Genomic DNA, 24,202 nt, shown 5'->3' on the forward strand with positions numbered 1-24,202 from the left:
CATTGGCAGGCGGGTATTAACCACTGTGCCACCAGGGAAGTCCCTGAGCTGTGTATACTTCTGATGTTGTCCTTCCTCAGATGTCTCCAGCTTGAAAGTTCAGGTGGGATGGGGTGGAGGTATTGTCAGGGGTCCATCCCTCCTTCTCACTTAACTCTACCTGTCTGACTGTGCACTCAGAAACAAAATGATCCTCAATGTTCTCTCCGGTACAAGATTGTTATTATGTAAATCAGGCCCACTGTGCACGCTTAGAGCAGGTTTTTTGTTTTTGTTTTGTTTTTTGGCGGTACGTGGGCCTCTCACTGTTGTGGCCTCTCCCGCTGCGGAGCACAGGCTCCGGACGCGCAGGCTCAGCAGCCATGGCTCACGGGCCCAGCCGCTCCGCGGCATGTGGGATCTTCCCAGACCGGGGCACCCACGTCCCCTGCATCGGCAGGCGGACTCTCAACCACTGCACCACCAGGGAAGCCCTAGAGCAGGTTTTGATGTGACTTTCCCCCCTAGTTTCTACATAGCAGAGAAGTAGATATTCTAATGGGGACATAAGGTTCTAGAATCTTCCTGGAATCTAACTGGCTGGGTGACCTTGGGTAAGCTGCTTAACTTCTTTATGCCTCCATTTTCTCTCCTGTTAAACAGGAGTCATAGTAGTTAGTATCTTCTGCTTAGGTGTGTTATAAATTTTAAACAATGTAATCCAGTACGTAGGATATATAGTGATTGCTTTATTGTTATCATTAATACCAACAACTCCTGGAGATAGAGAGTGTGAAAGTCGGGTTATGAAAAGTCAGTGAAAACATTTAGAGAAAAACCCTTAAGGACCCTAAAAGCCATGTCGAAGAGTCGAGTAACAAAAAGATAAAGAATGAACGTGTGGCTTCCTTGTGTTTGTGAGCCACTAGCAGGTGATTAATGGAATGTCTGTAGACATTTTTTGCTTGTCCATCGGCAGGAAAAGAATTTCGAGTATGTGCACTTTGATCTTTTTAAAGCGGTGAAAAAGAGCCTGCGTCCGGGAAGAAAGGTGCTCCTGCAAGCTCATGTGCTCCACGGTCGCCACCTTTAGGACCGCAGTGAGGTCCCTCCCCTGACCATCCATCAGGGTCTCTGACTGTCCTTCCCTCTGCTCCACAGATAACTGTGTCCAGAGGACCCCGAGGCCGTCGGTGGAGAACGTACACCACAACCCTCCCACCATTGAACTGTTGCACCGTTCCAGGTCACCCATCACGACAAACCACCGGCCTTCTCCCGACCCCGAGCAGCGGCCCCTCCGGTCCCCCCTGGACAACATGATCCGCCGCCTCTCCCCGGCCGAGAGGGCCCAGGGACCGAGGCTCCACCAGGAGAACAACCACCAGGAGTCCTACCCCCTGTCAGTGTCTCCCATGGAGAATAATCACTGCCCGCCATCCTCCGAGCCCCACCAGAAGCCCTCCAGCCCCCGGCAGGAGAGCACGCGGGTGATCCAGCTGATGCCCAGTCCCATCATGCACCCTCTGATTCTGAACCCCCGGCACTCCGTGGATTTCAAGCAGTCCCGGCTCTCCGAGGACGGGCTGCACCGGGAAGGGAAACCCATCAACCTCTCCCATCGGGAAGACCTGGCGTACATGAACCACATCATGGTCTCCGTCTCCCCGCCCGAGGAGCACGCCATGCCCATCGGGAGGATAGCAGGTAAGTGAGCGCTGCCCTTGCCGCTCTCCAGCCTCGAGCTTCCTTGGGGCCTCACGCTGTCGCAGTTAGGTGCCCTCCGAGGCTCTGGGAGGCCAAGTGGAGGCTTCTGCCTGCAGGAGGTGAAATCCTTAATGGGCTAGTTAATGAGCCACGGGGCTGGAGGAGTTATGCGCCTCGCAAGTGTTAAGAAACAAACGTCCTCCATCCAGCTTACAAGGCGAGTCACATCAGAATCGCGGCTGAGCAAAAACATTTGAAATCAAAGGTTTATGAGCATGTTAATGGCCCTGTCCCGAAGTTTCCAGCAGCTAAGTAACGAGCAGACGCAGCATAAAGAACCTTTGTCTCAGATGCAGGCTTGTAATTCCATCCTCTGCGCGGCAACTCCACGTAGCCTTCACCTTGGGAGGGGGTAGGAGAGGAAAAAGCAGGATTAGGGTGTTGGAGTCTGCTGCTGCTGTGTCATTTGGACAGAGGAAACCACTCCCGAATTCTTTCCCTTCTATGCTGACAAGCCCAAATTTACTCCCCTAAGACGAGAAACCAGTGGAAACCAGTGAAAAAAATCACCACATTGTATTTTTGCTAGCCCGCCCATAATTTACATGAAGTCATTCTCCAGAAGCTTATAATCCTCTAACCTCTTGGCAAAGTTAACTCTTTTCCTAGAGCTTCTCTCCATTCACGAGACATTTTTGGAGCACCTGCTGTGCACAGATAAATGCACTGGGAAGTAGGGGACAGGGAGCTGATATAACACTTATTATTTCCTCAAGGGATTTAAATTTTACTAGGAGAGACAGATGTGAAAACCACTAAGCTCCAAGGCAGAAGGAAATGAGCCCTCTGCCCCGTCCAGTCAATGTACAAGCATTTACTGAGTACTTACTGTATGCGAGGATAATTCAGTGCCGTGGAAGCAGCGCAGAGAGAAGGGGTAAGCACAGAGAGAAGGGGTATTTTGACTGGAGGAACTGAGGAAGGGCAGTAGCTCGATGCTGAAGGTGATTATGGGTCCAGTAATGGGAGGGAGACACGGAGACAGGAGAGAGGTCAGAACTGTTCAGGGAAAGGTGAGTCGTGCCCCTTCCTCCTTGGGCTGATGCCACAGGAGCGAGGTCCAGCTGAAGCTCGGGCTGGAGCAGTGCTCACGACACCATGACGACACGGGCCCTAAGGCTGCTTTACTTCGGCCTTGACTCGTCCCTTTTTTATTTAAGTCATTTGTTTCTAAATTCTTCTCTGCTCCCAAGGGCACCTCCAATGTCACCTCAATTTTATCATTATAAATAACTTACATAAGGAATGCTGGATCAAGAAAATCAAATGGCCAAGAGCTATGACGTGTTTCAAAAACACTATGAAAAATGAAATGATGTATGCTTGGAATGTGATCCAAAAGCATCCCACGGGGTTGGGAGTGAGGAACGGGTGGGGTGTACATAAAATAAGGTTAGTCACAAGCTGATGGCTGTATGGCTGGGTGTCGGGTGCACCAGGGTTTACATTACTGTTCCGTCTACTTTTACATAAAGGTTTTTTTAATAATGGAAAAAAGAGAAACTATGAAAAGGACGGACGGGGATAAGGTAGCAAAGAGCTTATTGTGGCAAAGCATGTGCATTTCCCCAGATAACTGGAGGAGGAGGAAGGGGCCAGTATATTCCTGTGAATGATATAAATGACCTGTCTTGGACGTTCTAGGCTTTCTTTCTTGTCTGTATACGCCCTGCTTGTTTCTTGCACTGTCTGTGCAACAGTTCTGGACATTCTGTGGATACTTTCTACTTGTTTATAATCCTCAGAATAGCTCTTCGAGGTAGCCTATCATTGCTCTATCCATTTTATATGGAAGGGTCGTTTACAGGGGAAACCACAGAGGAAACTGAACGGCAGAGAAGCAGAGGTCACACAGGGGCTGGCGGATAAGGCTGCAGGACAGCCCTTGCCGCGCCGTTGGCTGCTATCTCTTGGGCTGCCCTTGCTACCCCTGCATTCCTAATCACGATCTGTCTTGTCCACCTCCTCTGTGACGCTGTCTTTGCCACAGACTTCTTAGGAATCCAAGATAAGCCCCATGTATCAAGTTAAATCATTCAGGCTTAGAGCTGTTTTTCCCTGGTTTAGTAGGTCTGGAAATTTTTAAATATGGCTCTCTTAAAAACTCTCCCCATGTCTGTATTCGCTAATTTAACCAGATCCAGGATTAGCTGATGTAACCAAAAGGCACTGTTTTTCTCAAGGGTGAAACGAGAGAGAAGTCTACGATCTGACATTTAGTCTTGATACTGTGACCCTCTGAACAGTGCTCATCACAGTTCCAGGCTTGTTTCTCATTTGGGGTGTCCCCGTCTCTCCACTCCAACCCTTTGGGTGTCTTTCTGAACTACTCAGATCCTCGTAGAATTGATTCTTCATTTACTGGAAGTCGAACTCATTAGGTGATTCATATGTACAATGTAAAGTTCCGTCGTTATTGAACAGCCATAAAAGTCCTTCAGATCTCTATAAAGCAGCTTTTATATGGGAAAACGTAGCTTTTCAAATGAGCCCAGAGGGCACTGAAGGTGCTGCTGTGTGTCACACTGACAAACACCATAGTTGGAGGGTGTGGGTAAGAACACTACTGATGCATGTGGATCAAGAAGTAAATCACGCATCATTTGCTCAGGTACTCCTGGGTGTGCGCCTTTGGACACCTTCTGTGTTTACAGCACTGTTCTGCATTCGTGGGGGTGGAGTGTTCCAGGAGATGGAAGACACAGTCTTCGTCATGAAACAGCTGTAGACAGTGAGCTACAAGTGCAGCTTGTGGTGTCTTCCAAGGACTCCGATTAAGTGCTGTAGGAGGTTGGAGTAGAGGTGTCAGGAAGGCTTCATGGAGGGGCTGGCTTTTAGCTGGGCTTAGACGAATGCTTAGAATATGGACAAGTGGAGATTAAAGAAAAAGAGGTCATTCCAGATGGAGAAAACCCCAAAACAATGTAAGGCCTAGTATATCTGTTCTATTTCAGATAGAAATGTAAAGTCAAGAATCCAGGTTCATTTTAAAAATCCACCAGATTTTGGCGATTCTTTCTTTTTGTCACACTTAGGATCTATGAAATTGGGAGGCATCACACAATTAAGAGGCCCCATGCAAAGTTACGATGGTTCACTCAGGTATTTACCTGGCGGAAAATCTACAACATTCAATGAAAGAAATCCAGGAGGTAGCTGACAGTTTAAACACAAACCACAAATTGAAATAGAAACACACAGCTTATCTTGAAAGGTGTTGCTTATTTTTCAAGGAATAAGAAGGACTGTTGATGAGTTTAACAAGCTGCAAGGGCTGGCATTTGTGGGAGAGAGAGAGTTTAACATAGGACAGAGTGAGAGAAGATTCTTGGGTTCTATTTTTTAATTGAACAGCCAGTGGTATGTGCAACACTGAGCAAGTTTCGTCTTTCTGTGCTCTTTTCTATTTATTGTCCTCAGGAAAGGACTGCTTGGTGGCAGGGGGATGGGGGAGCATCTGTCACCTCCTAACATTTTCTCAGCCCACAAACGTTTTACTGGCCTGTGTCTCGCCAACCTGTTTCACAGCCAAGGAGTGGTACTGGCAGTGAGCGCCGTAAATTGAAGAAGGGTAGCCCAGGTGATGCTGTGTTTTCAGTGTATGTTGAAAATAATTCTTAGAACTTGGTGATTTCAAAGCTAGAAGGGTCTTTTACAGATGAAGACACGTCCAGTGTTCAGCCTCCAGCTTCAACCACTCTTCTTTCCAGCACACTTGTTTCCTTGGGACCGGGGACTGGAAATGCAGGCCTGTGGGCCAAAGCAGCCACCGCCTGTTTTTGTAAATCAGATTTCACTGGCACACGGCCACACCCACTCACTCGGTATTGTCTGCGGCGGCCTCGGCAGGGTTGAGGAGTCGCAGCAGAGACTGGACTAAAATATTCACTGATTGGCCTTTTACAGAAAAAGTCCGCCGCTCCCTGTTCTACGCAACTGTCCGCTTGTATGTTCAGGATGCTTTGGAGTCACTCACAGGTGTAGAAAATGCCGTCCCTGCTCTCAAGGAATGACTCGCACCACAGAGAACGAGGCACGCCTAAGACGCGGAGGGGACAGTGGCAAGTGATGTAGGAAGGAGCTGAGTTCTAGATGGCAGGCTGATGGCCGAGTAGCCCGGAGTAGGTACAATAACATCATTAACATAAGAAGTAAAATACAGCTGAGGAAAACAAAGTGTAGCTCTGCACACCTGAACGATGTCAAGATGATTCATTCAAAACTTAACAGGTATCTCTGGGTGCCGGGCATCTTTCTAGGTGATAGGGTGCAGCATCTCTAAATGCCAAATGTTGTGCCGTTGCTGGCACAAGGCAACAATCCCTCTTACTTTATGCCATCAGACAAACAATGCTCCCTGCTTTGGTTCTCACTGTATAGACAGCTCAGTTTTCAAAGAAAAGAACTGAAGTCATTTTGGCTTTCTCTTAAACTTCAATTCTGTTAAAACCTGAGTTGCCAGACTTCCTATCTGCGTGTCCCTTCCTTGGACTTAATCCAAAAATCTGCTAAAGGGAGGAAGATTCAGTGGCAACCTGGTTTATAATCCACTCGTAGCCGTTCATCTGCTCCACAGAAGTGCGGACTTTAAGAGGTCTGCACAGGTTTGGCTGTTCAAAGTCCACGGACCATCCAGAAAGAGAGTACTTCTTCTCTTGTGCTCATCTCACAACTCTTGCCTAAGTCTCTTGATTGATTTTCTTTGCGAACGTCAACTTCTTCACCGTCTGTGAGGATATCATTGGCGAGTGGATCTTAAAAGCAGATAAAACAGAATCCCGCACCCCACCCCCAGACCCTGTACCCTTCACTTGGAACCCTCTGATAACGCTTGGCCTGGCAATCTTTCAGATCCTCAAAGAGACGGCTGAAAAAAAATATACGTGTATTATCTCTCTGGGTGACATTTTTAATAGAAACAAAAGGATTCTCCTCGAGGAGACACTCATTTGTCACCTGGCTTGAGCACTGTACACTCTTGATTCGGTTTTACTGACCGCATGAGTTCTGTGTACACAGAAATTCAATCCTGGGCGCCTCTGATCTGACATCAGATGCAGGCACCTAAGCCTGAGACTCCAGGGCCAGCAGCTAGGGGCTCATCCTCAGGGCTCCCAGGCCGGGGGGAGTCACACTGCCCCCTGCCCCCTTGTATCCATCTCTGCTGCTTCCCCAGTGGTATCTGATGGTGACACTGTTTCCAATGAGGCACGTGGACTTTTATTTTCTTGTATAAATGAGCCTCAGGAGTAGCCCTGCAGGGAAGAAGACATCATGAACGAGAAGCCTAAATGAACTGTGTGAGTGATGGAGGGCAGTGTCATCCCCAGGCCTTTGCAGTAAGGTGTGGCGGTGTACAGCCACACACACACACGCATGCGTGTAAATATTGTGTTTGGAAAAAAGGACAGGATCGTGGGATGTCTCCATAAGCCAGGGGGGCTCGGGGTTTTAGGACCAGCTGGCGGAGCTGTGTCCTCCCATGCTATCTCAGGCAGGGAACTCTCTATGGCTCCCGGCCCAGGCCCTTCATCCAGAGCTGGCGGGAGGGTTCCTGAGGTAGCACTGTAGGCCTGTGGGAGAGCATGGACTCTGGAGTCAACAGGATTAGAATCTAGCCCTTGTCTCCCAAGCAGAGGTATTTAAGGTCCCTGAAGCCTGGTTTCTTTACCCATAATAATGATAATACTCGTTTCTGGGCACTTTTGAGCACTAAAGAGACAATATGCAAACATTAGCACAGCAGGGTAATTTCTAAGGCTTAGTTAGTGTCCCTCCTGTGCGCCATTTCTCTTTGCTCTGCTCCAGGACTGCAGAGAGGAGAGCAGTGGTTATGGCCAGCACCACTGCCCACCGGAGCGGGTGCAGAGCCTTAACCCACACGGCCTGTGTCTGGGCATTTGTTCTAAGTGATGTTGGCCTGAAAAGTGCACCCCTTCAGGGAACCCTAGTTTCCTTATTTCCTTGGAGATGAACTTCTTCACTCCCGCTCACCTCCTCTGAGGCTTTGCCCGCCGTCTGTATTTGGAGGAGATGGAGGGGACCCTTGGAGAGGACAGAGTCCTTCACCCCTTCTCCCCGACGGGAACATCCCAAGGTGCCAGACTCCTCACGCTCTGGCTGAGTCACTGCACTTTATTTTTCATGGTGAGCCACTGAGAAATCAAGAAGAGAAGGAAAGTTTCAGGACAGCTTTTTTAAAAGATAAAACAGTACCAGCACAGTAACTCGGTAGAAAATAATAGAAGGGGATTGAGGAGACTGGAAATTCCAGTTTGTTTACAGGCCTGCATTTCTGTAACAGCGTCCCTATGTCCCAGCAGTCGGCCTCCACGCCTGAGGGAGGAGGGGTACGTCTTACTGGGTTTTAGCTGGGGGCTTGGTCTCTGCATTTCCCAGCCTCACTCCACACCTCCTGCAACCAAAGGTGAAAAGGTTCAGCGGTGTTTGTTTGCAGCTGCAGCCCCTCCGCCCCCGACGAAGCCAGGAAGCATAGGTCTGTATTCTCTGCCTCAGCTTCTCCCTCTCCCAGCTTGCTGCTGTGCACATGTGGCTTCCGTTTTCCTATGCCACAGCGAAGCACAAGCAAGCACCCATTGGAAACACACCTCTGCGTATCAACACAGGGTTGGCTGCACTGGATGTATCAGCTTTCTGCTTCTAGGCAATGGCTGCCCTAGAATTGAGGAGGAAAACAAAAGAACCCTGCAGATAGCCCCCCTGCATGTTGTAAAACCCGTGCTTCCATAAACAGGGTTTCTCAAGCTGGGCGCTCTTGATATTTGGGCCAAATAATTCTTCGTTGCCGGGGAGGAGTTCTTTTGTGCATTGTAAGATTTTTAGCAGCATCCCTGGCCTCTACTCACTGGATGCTAATAGCATCCTCCACCCCAGTTGTGACAACCAGAATTGTCACAGACATTGTAGAACACCACCTAGGAGGCAAGACTGCCCCTAGTTTAGAGCCATTGCTATAAAGCAGAGAAGCAACTTTTTATTTTGGGTGTTACTGACCCATTTTGTTGCTGAACCTGAAATAAATTTATTAGTTTTTCATAATAAAGTTAAAGCAATGAAACAGGAACACTAGGCCTCTCCTTGTTGGTGATTATATCCACAGAACTCCAGTTTACAGACCTTCATTTAAAATTCCACTTGGGCAGTTAAAACAACAAAAAAATTTCTTTCTTAGATGCTTTCCTGAAATTTGAATTTTGGGAAATTCAAATAACTTGTCAGTAACTGGACTTGCCCACTCAGATCTTTTCAACATCAGTTTTGTCTAGCATGGTTTTCTAGGTTTTTTTTTTTTCCTTTAGAAACCATGTTGGTTATGTGTGAATTGCCCATCTTTTTACAGTCTCTGTTCAATAAGCTTGTACGAGGAGAGGAGTCTCTGGTAAGACACTGGTGTGGGAGGGAAAATATTTCTCCCTAACCACAGGAAGGGATATATATTTTTTTTTAACAATGCCTTTTAACTGTGGATGCCCAGGGTACCTCACCCAGCAGGAAAGAGAGAGAACTCTCTTTCTGCAATTGGGAAATAACACTTCACTAGAGCTAATAAACCCTTTCATGAGCTTCCTCTCGTGGAAGAGACAATCCAAATCATGAACATTTGTTTAAAATTCCCACATGCCTTGACAGAGAAGGCCCTTTAGTTTAAGACACATGCAGCTAAAATTAGTGAAGACCTTGTAATATAAGGTATTTTTCACAGGCATGTTCAAGTGTTTTGTAATGGGATGAACTTTGGGTACATTTTATTATATAGTATTAAGCATTTTTATCAATGATCAGAAAACACTGTATCTGTGCAGACACGGATGGATTTTGACGAAGCTGAAAAACTGCTGGTGGGTCACGGCAACAGCCTCCAGAGGACCTAGGAACTAAAAAGCATCTGCCTTTTATTTAACTAAAATCTTAAAAAACAAAAATAACTCACTCAGATGGCTTGAACTTCGATTGTAAAAAAAAAAAAAAAGTTGCGTGGTCAGGCAGTTTTCTTTTTTTATCATCTGGCATAATTTTTAACTAAAGAAACAACAGAATCAATAGTGTTATAAAAAGCCACTTATACTCTGAGCTTGAAACAACTACTTTATATGCCACAAAATTCCTGTTGCGACCTCTGCTAGTGACTGATTCAGTATGTCTTGAATGTCAATATATTTTCATTACTCTGCTGAAGTTGGCTTCGCTGGATTAAATGTCATTTAAAATGATCAATTGGCCCCTTGTTTGGGGTTATTTTCACATTGATGAAAGGGAAAAGTTTGCAAGATACAAGTGTTCCTGCAACTCATAGGTAAAGTCTGTTCTTTGGTAAGCCCTGCCCTTCATTCACCAACCAACCAAACACAGATCACATTCTAGATTTTTTTCAGTAAACGATTTACGACATAAAGGTCTCGGTTCGATGCCTCTGAAGAACCAGCATGGTAGGTACCCAGTGCTGGTTAAGCCCTTACTCTTGAGAAACGGTAAAATGGTTTTAAATGGAAACCATTTTTTAAGTGCAAACCAACGGAAAATGGTTCGCACTTCACCATTTTATGAGACACAGAATGTCCAAAGCAGTAAAAAGAGAAGCCACAGAAACAATGAAAGTGAAAATCCCTCAGCAGATGGTGTTAAGACAACACTCACTTTGCATTTTAGCTCCAGGAAGTCTTAGAGGTGAGAGACTGCCAATGTATTGCTCACCTTCCGGTGGGCAGAAGTTCCTTCCATCAAACTGCAAAAGACAACCAGATCAGTTTGTTTAATTATTAAATTGTGTTCAAATGATTCACTCTAGAGAATCACATTGCCAATCCAGATGCATCCGAAAGGTGTCATGAAGCCTCTTGGTGGTAAAAATGATTGTAACCCTGTCAGGAAACATGGAGAAGCTGTTACACCTTTGTTCCTCCTAGTAGACTGGAATTTTGTGTGATGATATTTGGTCTTGCCAGATGGCTTCTACTTGCAAGAGCTTGTGGGAAATTAAAATGCATCTGCCATTTGACAGTAAGACAAAAACTGGACAATTAAACCGCATCTCAGTTCTCTTTTTCCACCTGTACTAAAAACGATGTAAGACAAGGAGGTGGCAGAGAGGGAGAAAGACACTGCCTACTTCACTGCTTTGCCTACAGTCGCCCTCTTACAAGTGCCTTAAAAATGAGCTCGATTATTCTCAGCGTGAGATGGTGTGTGGCACTCACCTCTCAAGGTGCTTCCCGATGCTGGGACTGGGCCCCTTGCTGCTCCTCGGTGCCCCCTCCTGGCGACCAAGAGGGCCGCGGCAGGCAGGGATGGTAACAGAATCTCTGGTCAGCTTCTCTTAGCGTAGGGTTCAGGCTCCAGGAGTCATCCTTCTAAGAAGGACACCACGGGTCCTTTTCCAAAACAGAAGAAACCACACGTCACATTAATTTTTAGACACAGATCAATCGGGGGGGAAAAGGATACAGTAAGGGGTACTGAAGATGTATGGTCATTTTAAGTTTCATGGTTAGTTCCTTAAAAGATTAAGCCTCCTGGAAAATGCCACATTTTATGCCAGTTCCTTCTGCTGTTCAGCGAGAAAGCTGGATTGCACGAAGGACACACTCAGAGTTAAAGCTTGCTTGGAAAAGTCCTTGACTAACAGTTACCTGTTAACCCTCTTCTCTGAGAGTAGACATCTCAGCGCAGGACGTGTGGCACAGCATGGGCTCCAGACTCCGACATGTGTCACTCACGAGCTGTGCCTTTGAGCCAATGACCAAACCCGCTAAGCCCCAGCTTCCTTGGCCATAAAATAGGAACAGCAACAGCGCTGGCCTCATCAGGTGCCCTAAGGGTCAGAGGCAAGCCGGCTGGTAGAACACACAGCCCCGGTGCCTGCAAACAGCACCCAGTAATCGCTGTTGTTATTGTCTTCCTTACTTTCTCTTCACTCACATCATCGCTCGTACAGTAATCCTGGAGAGAGTCGACGTTGTTATTCCCCTTTCATAAAGGAGGAAACGGAACCTCGGGGAGATTTAAGAAACTTGCCCAAGGTGACCTGACTCGTTTCCTCTTGTAAATATGTACCAGAGGAGGGCGTGTTGCATTCTCTGGGAGGTGAATGTTTGGCTCGCTCTGAAACAGTCCATGTTGGGATTGGACATTCCCCACCCAGGTGTGCCAGGCCTCACCCAACATAAGGAAGTAAGGAAATCGGCACCTTGCGGTGCGGGAGCCCCGGAGTTCAAATCCCGGCGACCTCGGGCACGAGAGGATTAGAAAGGATGCAGTGTGTAAAGTGAGGATTAGAAATAACGCTTGCAAAGTGCGGGACACATACACAGTGTTCAACAAAATGAATCGTTTACGACCAGCCATGCTGGCTAGGGCTCATCAAAGCTCCCAGGAGCACACCTGGGGGTCGAGGCCAGTCCTGCATCAACTAGACTTAGAAAGTCCACATCCGCTCCCATCCACCTATCAAGGCTGTGCTAGGGGCCAAGCCACACCCGGTTCTGGCACTAACCCAGACAGCACCAGAACAGGGCAAAGGTGTGCATCCTGCAGCTTCTCTTTCAAGTTGCCGATCCACAGCCCAAAGTCGAGGCCTAGCCCAGCGCCTGTACACAGATCTGTTACCCAACCAAGTGATCCAGCATCAGTTTTGCACATGGAGAAAGGGGTTCTCTGCACTGGGCTCCTCTCTACACTGACTCCATTATAATAAAGCAGTTTTTAAAACCTCCGAAGGAGATATAACGGGACTATCTATGCTCTTTCTGAAGACCATGCTGGCCATGGTTCCCACGGTCACAGGCCCCAAACCACAGGGGTCTTCTTCCCCCACAGCTTCTCATGCGTCGTGCTGCTTTTTCTGCCGTTTTCCACGTCACGTCTTTGTCCGTTGAGTGTCACGCTCCAAAGTAACCTTTAGCGCCCCACCGTCAGCACCACGTTGCTCTCTCTGAACACGAGCACGCTCTTTGCCCTTGGACCTGCCAGCGTGTCTTCAGCCCCTTTTCAGAACCAATTCATTTGCAGTTAGAGCTTGTTCTGTCCCTTCTGTGGGCTCTGCTCAAGTCCAGGTCATTGGTCCTGACCGTGGACCAGTCCCTTCCTCTCTCCGGGTCTCTGTGTCCTCATCTGAGCGGGGGAGTTCTGGGCCCGGACAGTCCCGAAGGCCTCCACGGGTCAAAGGTTGCATCTCACAGGTCTCTCTGTACCTTGCTCTCCTCACTATGAAACGAGGATGTGTTTTTGTTTTCGTTTTGGCCGAGTGGCTTGCGGGATCTTATTTCCCCAACCAGGGATCAAACCCAGGCCCCTCAGCAGTGGAAGTGCGGCATCCTAACCCCTGGACCGCCAGGGAATTCCCCAAACGAGGAAGTCAGACAATCCATCCAAAGGAGGCAAGAGCGGTTACTCGATTATTTTCTGATTCTTGCTCTTAGTACTTCAACAAGCAACCTTGTCAACAGTGTTTTCTTGCCCTTTTCCTCTGTAGACTGTAGACTGCTTTGGGATTACGTCTATCAGTTGCTTTCTGACAGCCGGTACGAAAACTTCATCCGATGGGAGGACAAAGAATCGAAAATATTCCGGATAGTGGATCCCAATGGACTGGCTCGACTGTGGGGAAACCATAAGGTAAAAGGGCATCAGATATTCGTTCTATAAAGTAGGGCCAAAATCTAGTCTTCATCCCTGGGTTGGAGGATAATTGTCTGTCTTCTGCTTCCTGTCTGCCCGTAATTGTTTAGTTTATTCCTCACTGGACAATTAGTTGCAAAGGGGAGGAAATCATTAAAGATGCCCCTTTCCATTTGTTCCTTGTGCCAGGTGCCAGTTAAGTCTCCGGTCTGACAGGCCTCATTACGAGTAACCGTCACTCCTCTGCCTCGGCCTGGTCCTGCCACCCACGCCATCATTAGGAGCTGGGTACCAGGGATGCACTGTGGCACTCTGTGACTCACAAGGGGGCTTTGGGAAGCGTCGCTTCTGTTCCGCTGGGTTAGAAACTTCCATGTTCGCAAAAGCCCAGTTCAACGTGGAAAATGCTTATCCTCTGACTTTAAAGCATCTCCCTGAAAAGCAAACAGTGCAAGAAGTCTGATGGCCCCTGCAGTTTTCCACCTTGGGAAGAGGGAATCGAATTTAAAAGATAAAGTCTTTTATAGTTAGGAAAACCATTAAAGCGCATAGATGTAAAAAGTGGGTGAAACAACCTTGACGTCCACTGATGGATGAATGGATAAAGAAACCATGCTATATGCACACAATGGAATATTCTTCAGCCTTAAAAAAAAGGAGATTCTGCAGCGCGTGGCAACATGGATGAACCTTGAAGACGTGATGCTAAGAAGCCAGTCACAGAAAGACGAAACACTGCCTGATTCCACTTACTCAAAGTTAGAGCTAAAATAAGCAAATTCCTTGAGTCCAGGAGTGGACTGGTGTTGCCAGGGACTGGGGAGAGGGGGGAGATGGGGAGTTACTAATCAAGGGCCATAAAGTTTCCCTTAAACAAGATGAGTAAGTCCTAGAGATGTGCTGTAGGACACTGTGCCTGTAGTGAACCCTGTATTAAGTGCTGTATTGCACTTAAAAATTTAAGAGGGTAGATCTCATGGTCAGTGTTCTTATCACAGTAAAATAAAGTAAGATACACAGAGCAAAGAGTTCCCCTGCCGAAAAAAAAAAAAGAAAATTAAGATAAATCTGTATTCCTACTTAAAAAAAAAAAAAGAGTCAGCAAGATCCAGGCCTGACCACAGACAGGCAGCCGTGGGGCAGAGGTGGCAAGGCACCAGGAAGGCCCAACTCCAGATCCGCCGAAGGAGAGGCAGGCCACAGGGGAGACACCGCTGAGCTCTGCCCTGGCTGCAGCCTTGGAGGATGGCAGCCCGTGCTCTGGCCCCCGCTGTGGAGGACCTAGCAGAGGCTGTCGTGACCAAATATGGCCATACCCCACTGACACCATCCACCCTGTGAGTCACTGAGAAAAATCGCTCTGCAGCTCGCACAGGGAGCCCTCACCCCAGGGCTCGGGACAACTGTATTCTTGCTTCCATGACAGGAATTTAAACAAAAAAATCTCTTCCTTAAAATGACAGACCAGAAACACAAGCCTGAGAGAGGTCGCTGTAAAAATAAAAAAATTTTTTTTAAAAAAGACAAAAAGGAAGAGAAATCCTCTGTGGGTCAGAAGGTGAAGGATGACCCCCAGAGAGGGGAAACTGCAGGAAATTCCTCGGGTACAGCAGAGCGCAGTCCTGGGAGAGGAAGTCGGGGAGGCCGCTGCGGGATGTGTGCTTTGTTAGCTAGACTCACCTTAGGAGAAACCTCAGCGAGGACGTCTGTGAAAAAGCCCAGGGGTGGGCGTGGCAGGGAGCAGATTACCAGGTGGCTTTCCCAACTGGCGGGGCCACAGAAGCAGATTTGAATAGCTCCTGCAGCGTCTTTTCTGAGGTTCGTTTCATTGTGTCTTTGTGCTTTTTTTCTCTCTTCCGCCTTTGAACAAGCAGAACAGAACAAACATGACCTATGAGAAAATGTCCAGAGCCCTGCGCCACTACTACAAACTAAACATTATCAGGAAGGAGCCAGGACAAAGGCTTTTGTTCAGGTAGCACTTCCTTTTTCTCCTTTCCTTCTTCTGGGAGGATACTGTTTTCTTCAAATAAGAGGGAGGAGGGAGACTGTTAAGATCTCTACCTGCCTATCTGATCCTCAAAGCCATCACCGCTACACATTCGATACCAGGTGGTGGTTTGTTAGAATTTAAGAAAAAAAAAAAATTTTTTTTTTCCACTTATGTCTAACCTAGAGTAAAGCCAAAACTAAATAAACACAATCTGACTCACCTTTCAAATAATGCAATGATCAAACAGTATTATCTGGCATTTATATCTATGGTAGTTAAAGGGAGCGATCAGAGGGACCAATGGCAAAGCAAGGAACTAAACAAACCTAGGCCTCCAGGTTGCCAACCCCGGACCGGTGTTTGTCCTGGCCCGTTAGTGAATCATGAAATAGATTTAATGAGTCTATTTTTTTTTAAATGAAATAGAACAGAATTGAATAGGAAAGGATAGAGTTGAAAATATCAGACTGTATCACACGAATTAAGAGTGCCTGTTGATTCATGAAAACTGTGATTCAGGGGTGTGTGTGTGTGTGTCGTGATGTAAAATACATTTATGACAATGCATTGTGAGAGTCTGACAGCTGCTGCGGTAGACAGTCCTCTTTCCAGAATTCCTCCCAGCTAATGAGTTCCAACCATTTAACCTACCACATAGATTGTGATTCCCTAGGCAAGAGAGGAGAAACAATTAGAAGAGGAAAAAAGAAGGGGTCTAACGGACCAATCAGGAGAGGCAGACATAGCTCTCTGACACTGGTGGTAATCGATGTGGTGAGACCAAGTGAAGCTTGGGAGAAGGTGGGATTGACAAACACGACCTCAGGTTCTGCGTTTTGGCAGGTGGGACAGAGGAGAGTTACGGATTGGGCTAGAGATGTGGATTTGGGTAGAAAATGACAAAATGACACTGTATGAGCAAACGAGCTCACTGGGATAAGTACTTACTGGAAAGAGCAGAGAACCTGGGCCTTAGCATTGGAAAGGTGTGGTAACGTAGGAGCAGTAAAAACACAATTGCGATCTTCAAAAGAAACAGAGAAGGCTTTTCAAGAGCTGGAAACAGAGTAGAATAAAGTGGAAAAAGAACCCTCCTTTCTCCGGCTCTGCTGATGCCTTCTTTTCATCCTTCACCCTAAACTTAGTCCTTGGTTTCTGTTCTCCCCACTCTATACTTTTTCCCTGGATGGATGGATCCCGTTACACAGCTTCAGTTATCACCTCCATGAATGGGCTCTCAAATCTCCACATGCAGCTCTAAAATCTCCCTGAAATTCCAAATCTTAATTTCCAAGAGCTTCTTCTAGGACATGTCCACTTAAATATCACATTAGTATCTCAGACATGAAATGTTCAAGACAGGCCTTCTTCCCGTACTGGAAATCTACCCACCCCCAGAATAAATGTTACATCGGCAGCGGCGTCACCATTGTTTAAGTAACCAACCTTGACACCAGAGTTATCTTTGACTCTTCTTACAACTGAGTCATTATCCTGCTGGACAGTCCATTGGCTCCTGAGCACCATTCCCACTCCAGTCTATGTTTCAGGGGCTAGAAGCCAGGGAACCACATTTCCCAAGATTTCCTACCAGCAGGCTCCAGGTTGGAATCTACCAATGGCAAGTACTCTCACGAGACCTGGAAGATGAAAGCAAAGCAGAAGCATTATTACTGCTTCCCTGGCAGTGGAGGCTGATGTCTAGACTTCACGACTGATACCTGGTCCATTCTCCTGGTCCATAATCACACTGCCAGCTGCCCTCCAACACTAACAGGGTTCCCTGTGCCAGAGACGTGCATCACTTTCACTTTTGCTTCTTTAACATATACACCCCCAGGTCTACCTCAGGTCTACTACCCTCTATGAGACCTTCTTCAGCTGCTCAGACACGCACAGATACCTTCTTCCATCATCTGTTGGGTTTCCTTGGCCCTAAACCACATCGTGATTTACATCTTTAATAGTTGTATATATGAAGTCCTTCTCCCCAACAAGTAGGTCATAAGCTCCTAGAAGGTAGAGGGTTATATTTTATATATATATAGTTCTGTTTTATACCTTATGGAGGCTTTTGATAAATGTTTCTGGGCAAGCCTGGTGTGGAATATCAGAAACTTAATACGGAAAAGCCGTCAAAAGAGGATAGGGGTAGTTCGGAGGGCCAGATATAGCACACCTGTGGACTCGGCCTGGAAGGGATTATTAGTGACTTCAGATGTTGAGGGAACAGTGTTAGCTCCAGGATAAAAGCGGAAGACAGGCTGCAGATGCTACGGAACAGACTGCTTGAAAAAAATCAGCAGTAGGGGCTTCCCTGGTGGCGCAGTGGTTGAGAGTCCGCCTGCCGATGCAGGGGACGCGGGTTCGTGCCCCGGTCAGGGAAGATCCCACATGCCGCGGAGCGGCTGGGCCCGTGAGCCATGGCCGCTGAGCCTGTACGTCCGGAGCCTGTGCTCCGCAACGGGAGAGGCCACAACAGCGAGAGGCGCGCGTATGGCCAAAAAAAAAAATCAGCAATAATGGGCAGAAAAGAAAAGTAGTCGTAGGTGGAAGGTTCACAGGCTTCCAACAGTGATTGCAACAAGATAAAAGGAAAGAAGAGTGCTATTTGTGAGGAGAGATTAGTCATTTTTGAGGAAATGAATGTCTGAAGCCAGACTCGCCCCAAAATGAAGGCTTCTGGGTATAAAACCCAGCGTGTAATCAAGTGAAGTGTTAGACCGGAGGGACTCTGGGAGACTTCGGTATGGATGATGAGACAGAGCCCAGACGGCGAGTAGGGCTCAGATAGTGGAAGGAGTCAAGAGGGTTCCAGATAAGGGCAAAGCTAAAGGTTTGGAGGATGGCATGAGCTGTGATTGATATAAAAAGAACTGGCGAGACTGGAGTGAAGGGTTCATGCTAGTAAACAGTGGAAAACAACAGTTTCCGGGTTGAGGTGACAGAGGGGCCCGAGGGGCAGGCCCAAAGAGTGGATCCTTGACCTGATAAATGGTCGTCACCGGATTTTTTTGTTTTTTTGGCCATGCCACAAGGCATGTGGGATCTTAGTTCCCCAACCAGGGATCAAACCCATGCGCCCTGCATTGGAAGTGCAGTCTTAACCACTGGACCGCCAGGGAAGTCCCTCGTCATAGGCTTTTGAACGTGAAGTGATGAGAGAAAATGTATGTTTTAAGACAGGTCATGTGGTACCGAGCAGAGGAAGGGAACAGTGTGTAGGCTGTGGAAAGGGCCCTCCCACCATAAGGACAGAACGTTTGCAGCCAGGCACCCTTCCTGAACCATGTAAGTCATGGTCAAAACATGGCACTGATGTAATTTCCAAATGACCCCAGCGACCAAGAAGATGAGGCTTGCTGTTTGCACCTAGCTGCAAAGGAAGACAGAATAAAGGGGATGAATGGCTAGCATTTGGGGTGGAGCAGTGATAACATTGAAAAAGATTCTTTCTTTTGGCCTTTCTAATTTCCAGAAGCTCCACTATCTTGCCCTATTCCCCAGATTTTCCACCTAGCATTTAATTGTATCCTTCGCATTAGATTCAAGTTTTGAATACCATTCCTTGGGCTCACAGTCTAGGATGGAAATGGATATACAGCGCTCACGGGTCTTTGTAAAATCTAACCCTCTGATAATCAGAGATGTAGATACCTGTGCTGTCCCAGGGCTCCCTCGCATGGTCACGCAGGAATGCATCACACGGCTCCACCTTCTTCACAGTCATCCTAGACTTTTGTTTATCATTGTTTTGCCAACTTTCAGGCAGTCAGAGGAAGGGGTAACTTTTTCTAATTTGGGCTAAGTTAGCATTATGACCAGGTTCAGTAGCTCTCCAGCTATGTGAAGGCGACGGGAACTCTCTTTTTAGAGTTCAAGGTAAAGACAACTTTAGGAAATTGTAACCTCTTCACGCCACCATTTCCTCTTCCAAAGGTTTATGAAAACCCCGGATGAAATCATGAGTGGTCGAACAGACCGTCTGGAGCATCTTGAGTCCCAGGAGCTGGATGAACAAATATACCAAGAAGATGAGTGTTGAAGGAACCAGCCCCCGGCTCAGCGGGCCGATAGCCAAGGGCACCCTGCCCGCCAGGATGGCTGGGGCGTGACGGAGCGGAAAGGAGGAGACCCGGACATGGCAGTGACACTTCTCTCGCCCAGCGTGAGGGACCCCGGAGCACCTTAGACAAACCACTCAGCAAAGGCGGCGCTGGAATTCTGGCCAAGGGCACCAGCCCGGGACTCATGTTCATGGTTCCTTCTCATTTGGAATCTCTTTCTGTAATTCCTCCCCCACCCCGTTCCATCTAATGTTAAGTTTCATGGTGTTTTTGGTTTTGTTCTTTTTTAAGACCATGCAGTTTGACTTTTCATCATTCATATAGGGGAAGACATCGAGGTTGTTTTCCTATGGAAATATATATCTATTATATATATATATATTTTTTGCAAATCTCACAAAGTGCAGAAGCGCAACTGGTCAGGAGAGAGAACACTTACAAAAGGGTTCAGGTTCTCTTGACCCTGCCACGTGGATCAGGTTTGTTCCTGTTGCTGTTGGGTCTTGGCTGGAAAAAAAAAGAAAAAAAAGAAAAAAAAAGATGCTTTTAAAAACGATAAATTGAAAAGGAGAGCTCTCTTCTTCTCTCTCTGGCTCTCTTTCCTTCCCTGCCCCGTCCCGTCCTCCCTCCTTGCCTGTTGTTGAATTTCAGATGCCTTTCAGCAGGGTTCAGCCTCTTTCTTTGGAGAATCTTGGGAATTGTTGGCACCTAAACGGAATCAGTGGTCTGGGTGCTTTGTAGCCGGCACCACAAAAAGCAAACCCACATCCCAGCGTTTGGCTACCTATCGGAGGGAGGCCAGAAACATCACGGAGGCTGCTGCCTTCCGGAAAGATGAATGCTAGTCCGGCAGGCTTCCCCTCACAGCTGTGAGAACCGCGGGGCCTGGTGGTTCCACAGAGCGTAAGATGAGCCTGGAGGGCTGTCCAGGTTATTTGGAAGCCCCAGCATCTTGGGATTAGTTTGCAAGTGCTGCGAAGTGGGGGAAAAAATGAAAAAAAAAAACCACACAGGCCTGATGGTCCAGGTGACAGATCTTCTGCAGTGGGGTATGAATTATTCCAAAGTAGGTTATGGAGGGTCATCTCTGCTCCATCCCAAAGGCCATCATGCAGTCAGTTTCATACCCTCACCTAAAGTTTTTTCAATTCCCAGCCTTTTTTTTTTTTTAAAGTTTCCTGATCCCCACAGGACACAGGGCATTTGAGGGGGAGGACCCTGGAATGTGTCGTCTCAGTTGTTACTGGTGTTTGCCATGCCTGGGCAGATGGGAAATTCCTCAGATACCTTACTTTTACCCTCTTCTTTCCTAGCTGTGTTTCAGAATGGACCCATGTGTGGCTTTTTCACCTCAAAATAAGGTCAGTAGTATCTTATAAAATGAGGAAGGTGCCACCCCTTAGTACTTCTGGTGATAACACAGTTTTCAAAAGCTGTTGCAGTGTTGGGCGGAGGGGTTTCCTTTTCAATAGCCATCTAAATCAACTCTTCCAACACAGGCTCGGAATCCAGTATTAGCAGTACAGTCTTTTTTTACTCACGAAGATTAGACCTCCCTTACAAAGCACCCCGTCCTCGTTTCTCTCCGCTTCCGCTGCTCAGTCCGGTGAGAATCTCACGCCCCCCCACCCCGCCTTCCAGGTGAAGCCACCAGATGCCCAGGCATGTCCTCAGGCCATTTCTGAGTGAGTCAGGCAGGCAGGGGTTGTGGTCACACGGGCAGGAGGAATTCTCCACCCCTCCCCCAGCCCCAGCCTCACTGATGAGGACACCAGCCTGCGGGGAGGGAGGGACAAATGGAAACGCTCCCGCCTCTCATCCAACCACAGATAGATGCGCAGGGGTGGCCGGCCTCCTCCCACCCTCACACACTCCCCCCACTCTACCTTCCAGAAGGTCGGGTTTGCGGTGAGGTTGGGGACCTTCTATGTGTCCCCCGATGAAGGGTTTGGGTTCAGTCTGCTCGAACGGGGATGAAATCCAGCTGGATCCCCGCATACTACAGATGTCTTTCCAGAACGTTCTATAGCACACAGTGATGATCTGCCAGCCTCCGAGATGACTGATGTTGGCTCTCGAATGGAGAGATTAAGCCAAATACCTGGTGTGTTGTGAAGCCATTGAGTTGCAGGGCTGGAGAGAAAGGGTGGATCTTTACTGAGGCTCTCTTTGTGTGACATAAAACCAGAGACCCAGGCAGGATGTCGCTCTTCCCTAAGATTAGAGCATCTCATTCCGTTCACCCAGGTTTAAGGACTCAGGCTCTTATTGTCCAAAGAATCTTACAGTTGAATTATGGAGGGGAAATTCCCCTTTGCCCCCAGGATTTCTGTATTTAAAGCAATATCCTGTAAGAGTCTGTAAGACTTAGGCCGACACCTTCAGCCACTTGAAGAAATAGAAGGTGGCAATTCCAATGTAGTCTTCACTGTCCATCCAGATATTACCGTTATTGGTTTTCTGTTCACCCCCTTAATGGCAAAGGTTCTTCTCATTGGTTCTTTGAGAGAATACCTGAGTGATGCCGATACCAGGGATACAGCATTTACAAACTGCAGACCTGAAAGATTTCAGGTTCAATTTAGGCAACTTTGATGGAGCACCTGCTAGACACCCCGAGAGATTCCCAAGAATCGGGCACCATCCTTGCCCTCCAAGAGCGTATCTCCTACCTGCAGAATCTATCTAGCATGAAATTTCTCACTTCAACACTAAGCACTAGGGGGGACGAAAATTTCACCTGGGACCAAACCAGAAGTGCGTCCCTGATCTGAATAGCTGGCCCTTCCCTGCTGCCATCGTGGGAGGTCTTGGCTTGCAAAATGAGAAACTGGGAAAGGAGAACTCAGAAGAATGCCGCAGGGGAGCAAACTTGCCTCCACCTGGGTCCGAGGCAGACAGTCTCACTCGTACCTTGAAATTCTCTAGCGTCTACTCTTCCCTGCACCTTGAGGTAACCAGGGTGCTTCCTCTCCATCAGAAGACAGCAGTGGCAATTGGCTGGACGGGCTACGTGGAAGTAATGCTATCTCTAAGATCTTTCTGTCCCGAGGCAACTCTGTCGTGCCTAAGGTAGCATCACCGATGTTCCACATCCTTTGAGGGGCGGGGGTGTCCCCACAGGAAAAGAGGAGTAACAACTGATGGATTTTTTCTCTTTTCAGCAGTATGTCTGGAACCCCCTGCTCCATCATCTTACACTGATACCTTGGTCCAAGTGAGAATGTAGATTTAGCAGAAACTTAAATGGCTTGGACGGGATGTACCTAAATGCCTAAGTAACCACACCTCCTCCGCCATTCACTGCCTAGGATCCAACTCTGAATACATGTCTGAAACATTAGCTCCCCTTTTGAAGAAGGGAAATCTGAGTATCAGAGAGGTCCTGTGACTTGTCCTAGGAGCAGACGGCATGCCAGGGACAGAATGAGGATTGGGACCTAGCCTGGCCATACCCCGATCTGACCCATTCCCACCCAGGAAGCTGAAGATAAAAATTGGGGGAAATACACAAAGAACAAAAGGCAGTGTCTTTGCCCAAACATTCGGTGCTAGTTAGTTTTCACCCACTCAACCTGTTTCTCTTCTGAACAGTAATGAAGGGAGTGATCCAAGGAGCCGGGAGTGGGGTGGGAAGGGGGGTGACAATGGTCCCTGCCTGCCTCAAAACCACAGAAGACTAACCTGATACCCTTTGGGCCCCATCTGCATCAACACTAAACAACGACAAACTCCCCGAATCTTTCATACATGCCAAGTGAACATTCTTGAAGATTTCTCTTTGTGACTGCAACCACCTGCAAACGAGGACGAATCTAGAATTTTTTTTTTAATTTCTAATCTCTTGTTGTTTATGAGGTGTGGGGTTTATAAGGGACTGAATCAAATGAATGTAACAAAAAAGAAAAACAAACAAAAAAAAAGCCTTTTCTCAGGGCCAGTGAATTGCAAATAATTTTTAAAGAAAAGCCTATAATTGCATCATCTCAATAAATTTTTTATAAAAAAAAAAATCCAAGTCTCTGTTTTTAATAATATGAAATGGAGTCAGACAGGCAGGGTGGTCCAGTGAGGTAAATCCTGTCTCCACTCAATTACGGTGTAAGTGCAGTCATGGTTTTTCACTGGCAGGAAGCCTCTATCACAGAGCAGTTTGCAGGCAATCTTTAGACAAGCGGCACCAGAAAGGTCAGAGCAAACATTTCAAATCTGAGCAGCTGCCGCAAGTGGACAAATCTGCCAGCAGGAACCTCAGTCAGAGATGGCTTGGGTCCTGCGCTGTGCCGAAGATTATCGGTTTGCTGCGGACTCACCTGACTCGAAGAGTTAAAGGACCCTAGGTCTTCCCACAGTAGAACTGCTCCCCAGCTGTGCTGACATCATGGGTGTGTGCGTATAGGTGATGAGGGCATGAGTGTGACTACACCCGGGCCTATGATGACCTGGAAGGTCATCCATCACACCGCTCAGGGCCAGCCCCGCACTCAGAATGTCTCAGCCACACTAGCCAGTGGAGTCACCTGCCCACCAGTAGGCACTTATGATCCCGATATCAAGCATCCTGCAGTCGACCAGAACTATCTACCTGCCATCAGTGGTGGGTAGAAACTAAGAGAAGAATGGAAAAGGAAGCAATTTCTTTTGCTTGTAAGCAACCCCGATAGAGGTTTGGGAAGCAGAAGTTTGGAATCAGTGGTCTCCGAAAGTGTTGTGAGATTATTTCTATATTTAAGTTGTCCCAGGTATTCTGTCGCCCATGACC

At 47.5% G+C, this 24,202-nt stretch overlaps 1 protein-coding gene across 6 annotated transcripts in view; it reads left to right on the forward strand.

Annotated features, from left to right (window-relative positions):
• The window catches only part of ETV6 (ETS variant transcription factor 6), a 124,482-nt gene extending 101,244 nt beyond the window's left edge, over positions 1-23,238 (forward strand). Inside the window, exons 4-9 of one of the 6 annotated variants that reach the window (XR_003001547.1) lie at positions 1,141-1,686; positions 13,235-13,377; positions 15,255-15,355; positions 19,313-20,801; positions 20,940-21,046; positions 22,369-23,238. Coding sequence is in view for 2 of the 6 variants with exons in the window: in XM_024733096.1 (XP_024588864.1) it covers positions 1,141-1,686; positions 13,235-13,377; positions 15,255-15,355; positions 19,313-19,418 (896 nt within the window). In the remaining 4 variants the exon portion in view is untranslated. Of the gene's footprint in view, positions 1-1,140; positions 1,687-13,234; positions 13,378-13,569; positions 14,195-15,254; positions 15,356-19,312 lie in introns of those variants that run through there. The other 5 variants (XR_003001545.1, XR_003001546.1, XR_003001544.1 and 2 more) reach the window with 5 other exon arrangements.
• Positions 23,239-24,202: the final 964 nt, after the last annotated feature.

The sequence above is a fragment of the Neophocaena asiaeorientalis genome, unplaced genomic scaffold, assembly GCF_003031525.2.
Source record: "Neophocaena asiaeorientalis asiaeorientalis breed wild unplaced genomic scaffold, Neophocaena_asiaeorientalis_V1.1 scaffold150, whole genome shotgun sequence".
NCBI classification, from domain to species: Eukaryota; Metazoa; Chordata; class Mammalia; order Artiodactyla; family Phocoenidae; genus Neophocaena; species Neophocaena asiaeorientalis.